Raw genomic sequence first — 7,055 nt, 5'->3', positions numbered from 1 at the left:
TTAAAGAAAACGCGAAAATGTATTAATTTAAAAAATAAAAGAGATCTAGACCGTTGATTTAGTGAATTAAAGAATTTAGATTATTTATTAAATAAAAAAATCGATTTAGATCAATTTCAAGAGAATAGATATGATGACATTAAAGAGAGTTAATTTAATTTTTAGCTTGTGTCAAAGAGAAGAAAATACGAAATTTATTTTATTGTTTAGTGATAGTTATTTGATAGATTTTTTTCTTTTAATATGATTAACTAATAGATTATTTATAAATTAATATAAAGTTGAACTTAAATGTCAAAATCTCTATCTTTTAATTAGAATAATATGTACTTTTGTAACAATATATATTATTTACATACATATTCAATTAATATTGTATAAAATTTGACACATTCGTTATCGTTTTGCGATAAAAAATTTATATTTAGAAAAAAAAAGTTATATTAAGTAAGAGAATTAAAAAAATAAGAATTTTTTTTAAAAAAAAGATAGAAAGAGGCAGCATAGAAGTGAAGATTATCAAAAAGGTTTTCCATAGAATCTTGGAAGAAAAATAAAAAGGGAGATTGAGAAAGAAAAAGCATTGATGTAATTTAAAATTGAGGTATTATTATTTTGAAGAATTTTTAAATTTTTAAGTTTATTTATTTATTATTAAAATGACAACTTCTCTTTTAATATTAATAATAATGCATCAAATATAAATCTATAAAGTAATTAATTAATTAATATCGGTCCAAGACAACTCTGTGGAATTAACCATGGGAGGGCCTAATCATTCATGGACTCCGATTGGCCTTATACCCTCACATTAATGAGATTCTGAAATTGTTATCCAATTCATTACTGATTAGGAAGATTTATAAAGAACTCAACCATGCTAGATTTCATTAGTGAACACTAGCTAGTTAGTTTGCAATTTTTCCTATTCAAGACTTGATGATCATGAGTAAGGCAAGACTTAAGTACCCCTTCGAAAACAATTAAATAAAAGAGTAAAAGTGAAAATTAAAGAGGACTAGATCTACTACATCAACAAAATCAAGCGTCTGTCAGCCTATACATATCTTAATTACATCCAATGGACTAGTGGAAGCAACTGACTGAAAATAGTCTCCATACTCCTGCCCACTTAGTTTCGGAAAAACTCCTGAGGTATTGAAGAAGGGCAGCTCTTCTCTGCCACAAATTTGTACTGAAGCAAATCAAAACTTGTCAAGCATCAAACGTCAAAATATAGGAAAAAAACAATTGTCAATGTCATAGTGAAGGTAAACTGATTGATTGAGAATACAAAGAATTTCAGCGATTGCAACAGGTTCAGATTTCCAGGAAGAAATTCTTTTGGGATCTAAGTTTGCTGAAATTTTGGGCCAATGGCCATATTGGAGTATGTAAACATCTAGTGAAGTCACTGAATGTATTCAACAAGTGTATTTTTATGCAATGAAGCAAAGCATATAATTTTGATATCATAAGATCTCCTTCCTACACATTCTTTAGAAAGTAGAAACTCTACAAATATGAGAAGTTGAAAAAAGACAACAGGCACAACTGTGCCGACTACATGCATATGTCACGGGGTCATTACCCTCTCCCATGAAAACCGGTTGTCACAGGTTAGCAGCACCCCGCTTCTTATAGCCCAGGACCTACCGTTCCTGCCCGATGTGGGAGGAGTGGACCTTTCCTCGTCACACCCTCACCCACCCGATTCGACAACGTCCCCGTTGTCGGCGCACCGCTGCCGCCGGCCACCCTGCCTACCCCTCTCCGGCCTTTCCCGGACCCGGGCGCTTGGTGTGAGTCGGGACGAGGCAACAGGTCCTCTCTGATACCACTTTGTCACGGGGTCATTACCCTCTCCCATGAAAACGGTTGTCACAGGTTAGCAGCACCCCGCTTCTTATAGCCCAGGACCTACCCGTTCCTGCCCGATGTGGGAGGAGTGGACCTTTCCTCGTCACACATACACCCACTAGAAGAGGAATAGAAGGTACTTCTGAAGGGGCTATGCTTGGCAATATTGATTTAAAAGGTCTATAGTCTATAAACCACATGCACCTTGCGTGTGAAAGATGGAAGACCTACTCACCTTATGCTGACTATACTTCTGCTTGATTGCTGGCAAATTGGGACAATCACCATTAATGCAGAGATGATGCAAATCCTTCACACAGTTGTACAATTCAGAGGGTTGGTATAGTGCGTAATGCCCCAACTTAGAATCCTGTGCAACAGGATCCAAGAGTGTAAACAATTTTATCTAATAGAAGCCATACTAAACTAAACAAAAACATTTTAATAACAATATGATGGAGAAACAAAATCGCTGAGTTAGTATTGAACAAATAAACTTTCCTCTGTCCATACCCAAGGTTTTCTTGAAGGAGAGAGTATAAATTTGGCTAAGAAAACAGCAGACGCAGCTATTAAAGATGGAGCATAATGAAGCATTATGTACTCCAGAAGTGATAATTCTGCAATGTAGTTGGCCAAGCATTCAAACTGCAGAGATTGAACCTACAAAAGGCAGACATGTATTACCAGTATAGATTATTGGGGTTTTTAATATTGTCAGATAAACAGAGATTGAGAATAAAGACAAGATGATGTCCACCGTTGGAATGATTATAATATCCCATTGTATCTTTTAACTAGGAACTACATAAAAGAAACAACAATAATCATCACTAGTAACATTCAGAAATCTACTATCACAACCAAATCTAATTAAACTTAGTAAGAGAAGCAAAGATATGATGATGAATTTTTTAAAAAAATACCAGTCCAAGAGAGATGTACCTGATTGATCATTTGAGCTGCATGAACAAAATGCCTAGGCATTTTTCATGAACCACGTTAAAAATCTTAGCAGTATCTATTAATTGCTTATTCTATTTAAATATTTAATCAAACAACAAAAGAGTGAGACATTACCTCAGAAAAGATTTAGCTGTTGGGACAGTCATTTCAAACTTTAAATAATTCAGCACAGCAGATTCCATTTGCAAAATCTATAGCAATTAAAGTGGAAAAATAAAAATCCTTCTGTAGATTGAGGTGCATAAAGAAAATTGGAATAGTCTCTAACCAGAATACTGACCTCTTTCTTGCCATGTGAGTTACCAGTAAGATAGCAGAAGTCTTCCACCTTAGGTGAATATATCTCCTCGTATTTACTGGCGTCAAAATCATTATTCCAGTTGTAATGCATTTTTTTTATTATCTACATATTTAGACACATAAACATGCACAGGGAAGTCCATGCACAGAAAACTTACTGAGAACTTTCAACACAAAAAAGATATGGAATCTTACGCAGCAATCATCATGCAGGCAACTCCAAGCAACTGTAACTGCTGTCTGTTGATGGAATTGCCTGAAAGATAACGATCAATATAGTTCACCGTCAAAAATAGTGTCTCTGGTACAAGTCTGCACTCTTCAACCACCTACAGTTGTAATCAAAAGGTAAGATCATTCCAGGGGAAAAAATGCATATTAAAGTAAACAATTATAGGTCTTCGATGATATTGGCTATAGTATTTTAACAATGCCACTTAAAATATAGAAATGGCTGTGACAAATAAAAACAACCCCAAAACAGTACACTGAAGAGGGGTTGTTTCTTGGATCATAGAACTACCCAGGCAAGATTATCACCCACCACAATTTACCTCCACTAGCCAATTGATCAAAAGTGCCCGCATGCTTGCACTAATATCTTTCTGGACCATCTCCATATAATGTGCAGAAGGCCTTTTTACTGTCTACAAAACCCAAGGAATGAGATGAAGCAAAAGAAAAGTTTAGAATACAAAAATACATAGATCAACAGAGAAGAAGAAGGTTATGTTATTCAGCAAATGTAATTCTGGTTCTGTGCATAACAAGAGAATATACTACAGATAATGAATCAATGCAGCTACTATGCATAAGACCTAAAAAGTTTACCAAGAACCAGTTCTTGTAAAGTGTTGTGCTGCCTCAAAAAGAACAACCTGCAATACTTTCCTTTCCTAATTTTTCAACAAGTATTTCCATTTACATGAAACAATGTTTAATATTTTATACTTGCAGTTTTGAGTTAGTAAAGTTGACAAATTATCAGCCCCCGCTGCTCTAGAAAATAATCTTTTTTTTTTTTTGAGACCACAGATGAAACTGATATCAGTGCACAATATCAAATGTAAGGATATAACTAATACGGTAAACTTTTTTATTCCATATAAATTGGAAGAAAGTAAACATCTAAAGAAAGCTCAGAAATATAAACTAGAAACCAAGCAATAACAATGCAACTGTCGTTTCTACAAAAAACAGAGAATTTTAAGGTTAACTATGTCTATGCACATGACCTTTTTAAGTTACGCTACTTACTAGTTAGAAAAAGGTAGGTATACCTCAGATGCTCGCAAGTTCTTGTAAATGTCATGAGCAATGTGAGCACAGAACTGGGGATCCATGGAATCGTTACCAACATCAACAGCATCATCATTTGTTCCCATCTCCAAAAGTAGATTTCTCTTGCAAATCTTCCCTGAGAGCCAGTGCCAAAATCATAAGAAAAAAAAGATAGTATCTTTTAATTCGCTCTTTGCAAATCAAGCAAATCCATGTAAAATACCATACGCCTAAACTAATCTGTTCATCACAATGTATAACAATTCAACCAATAAAATTGACGGTATTCTTAAAAGAGTTCGAAACCTTCTTTATGCCCGCGCCCTTGACTGTAGAGATTGTTGTTTTCTTTGGTTTCGCTCGCTTTAATTGGTGATTTCGATGGAGAGATAGCCATGCTTCTAGCTGTATGCAAGGACTTCTCAGCTCGGCTTTTTGAGGTACATGGCACCTTCAAAACAAAATTTAGTTAAATCTTTATTTATATGCAGATTTTTAAGAAATTCAAACAAAAATGTTATTAACAATAACTACTCAAACAAGAAAAGAAAGAAGTGAACAACGAACCGATTTCTTGCTTTGGTTGGAAATGTCGCCAAGGGCTGGTCTCTTCTTAGCCAATTGCGGCTTCCCTTCGGCCATTGGGTTCTCTGAGGTGGACGGTGTCTTCGCCGTCGATGAAGATCGGCGACTTGGGGTCGACATTTCTTTGGAATCCGACGAGGTTGAGACAAGAGGGAGACTGGGAGAGCCGCCGGGGAAGAAAGTTGCTTGCTTTTTCCATGGTACTTCACTCCCTCAGTCAAAAGAGAAGCGCGAAAAAGTGTTAGTTGATTTGAAAGGTTAAAGGATCTTCACCGTTGGTTAGGAAGCAATGGGAGTGATCTGAACCGTCTATTTTCATATAAAAAAGAATATTAAATGGCCCAAGCAAGCCCAATGTAATACTTGACGTGTCCATAGTTTTGGTTTTAGACTTTTTGGGCTTAAGCTCCGTCAAAAAATGGGCTTTCATTCAAGAAAAGGGTCAATGAGCCCAAAACAAACTTTTTTGGTTTTTAATATTTAAATATACTTAAAATTTTTTAAATAATTTTTTATTCTTTCATTCCATTTAATCAAATTTTTATGTTTTTATCGTGAACTAAATAAGCCCTTACAACTAATGGTTAATTAATTATTATTATTCAAAATGACATTTATTATTATATATTATGTAATATTGACGTAACATATCAACATAACATAATAATAATGATATTGTATGTTGATGTGACATGATGACATGATTATATAGTAATTTTTACCTTATAAGTCAACATTATGTCAGCGTAACAAGAGTATAAAATAAAAAGTGATATTTTGATTAATAACAATTAATTAACTATTGTCATAAAAACTTATTTAATCAAAAAAATAAAAATATAGTGTTTGACTAATGACAATTACTTATCATTATCAAAATATATATAATGTTTAATCGAAAGTAATTAAAAATAAAGATTTTATTTAAATTTTCTTAAATAATTTTAAATTTTGTTCAAATATTATGCTTATTTAAAAATACCTTATTACTCAAGTTCTATTGTACCTTAAATTTCAGACTAATAGAAAGGGCATTAAGGCATTCTTATATTTGAAGATCATAAACTTGAGAATCCAAAAAAAAACCACCAAGTTCCATTCGACCTTAATCTATAGTATAAAAAACCATAAATCATGTCATATGATGGTGTTGTCTTCAACTATATACCTAATCGTTAAGTTTCTTATTTTTATGATTGAGTTTTTTTGATACTTGATTATATGGAAAATCTCAATTTCATACATCAAAAAATAAATTTGTAATTAAATACTTTAATTTTTATTATATTAAACAGACTGCACATCTTGCTAACTTCATTAGTCAAATAAAATAATGCATAAAAAAATCTACTACGAGTTAGATGCTGGACGTATTTATTTAGTTAATAAAATTAGTCTTAGATTTAAACTATTCAGTGAAACAAAGTTTGAGTACTTAATTAAAAATTTAAACATTAGATACCAAATTGAGTATTTGGTAATAGTTTCGATATCAAATATACAATAACCTTTTTCAACTTATAAAGATAAAAAGGCAAGGGAACGATGATCCATGCTTGCATTCATAGCAAATTTCATTCTATATAACTTAATTAGGTCATCAATAGAGTTAGTTAGGTACAAGTAGTTGTAATATAATTCCAACATTAATCTGTTCTTTCACCCTTAATATCATACACATTATCTCGATAAATTATTTCAAGATAATCTCTTATACTAGTAGTTTTCAACTCATAATTCTAATTTGATAATGTAGTATGAATAAATCAAATCAGAGAAGAAAAAAAGTTCCGTTTTAAATTCGAAATTTTCATGTGTAATGAGCATAAGATTAATTAATGGGAATAATTAGGAAGCCTCAATTATTTTGGTAAGAATTTGAATTACTTCCGTAGGGACAAAAAGGAAGAGAAAGAAAACTTTCTTCTTTTAGGAAAAAGAGACAAACAAAGGAAATACAACCACCCTTTCGGACCAACCACCCAAAATTTCCTCTAAAATTAAATTAAAATGAAATTATTTTGGTACAACTACATTATAAGATATCTGCTTTCTATGTGGAA

The 7,055-nt window shown here is 32.7% G+C and overlaps 1 protein-coding gene across 2 annotated transcripts; it reads right to left on the bottom strand.

Annotated features, from left to right (window-relative positions):
- Positions 1 to 961: 961 nt before the first annotated feature.
- Positions 962 to 5,178, bottom strand: LOC110416656 (cyclin-A1-1-like). 2 transcript variants are annotated; one of them, XM_021428695.1, is made up of 11 exons: positions 4,975 to 5,178; positions 4,714 to 4,858; positions 4,407 to 4,543; positions 3,681 to 3,773; positions 3,322 to 3,455; positions 3,107 to 3,182; positions 2,941 to 3,017; positions 2,806 to 2,839; positions 2,374 to 2,523; positions 2,096 to 2,230; positions 962 to 1,195 (listed from the first exon to the last, which is right to left on the bottom strand). In XM_021428695.1, the coding sequence occupies exons 1-11, from the start codon at positions 5,110 to 5,112 to the stop codon at positions 1,133 to 1,135; spliced, it is 1,182 nt and encodes a 393-aa protein (XP_021284370.1). In that variant the 5' UTR covers positions 5,113 to 5,178; the 3' UTR covers positions 962 to 1,132. The 2 variants fall into 2 exon arrangements, with proteins under 2 accessions (XP_021284370.1, XP_021284369.1); XM_021428694.1 differs by having other exon boundaries at positions 962 to 1,179.
- Between the last annotated feature and the right edge of the window lie 1,877 nt (positions 5,179 to 7,055).

Source organism: Theobroma umbraticum, unplaced genomic scaffold, assembly GCF_002168275.2.
Source record: "Theobroma umbraticum cultivar Fairchild unplaced genomic scaffold, ASM216827v3 scaffold_51.0, whole genome shotgun sequence".
In the NCBI taxonomy this organism is placed as follows: domain Eukaryota; kingdom Viridiplantae; phylum Streptophyta; class Magnoliopsida; order Malvales; family Malvaceae; genus Theobroma; species Theobroma umbraticum.
This window is presented reverse-complemented; position numbering and strand designations above follow the sequence as displayed.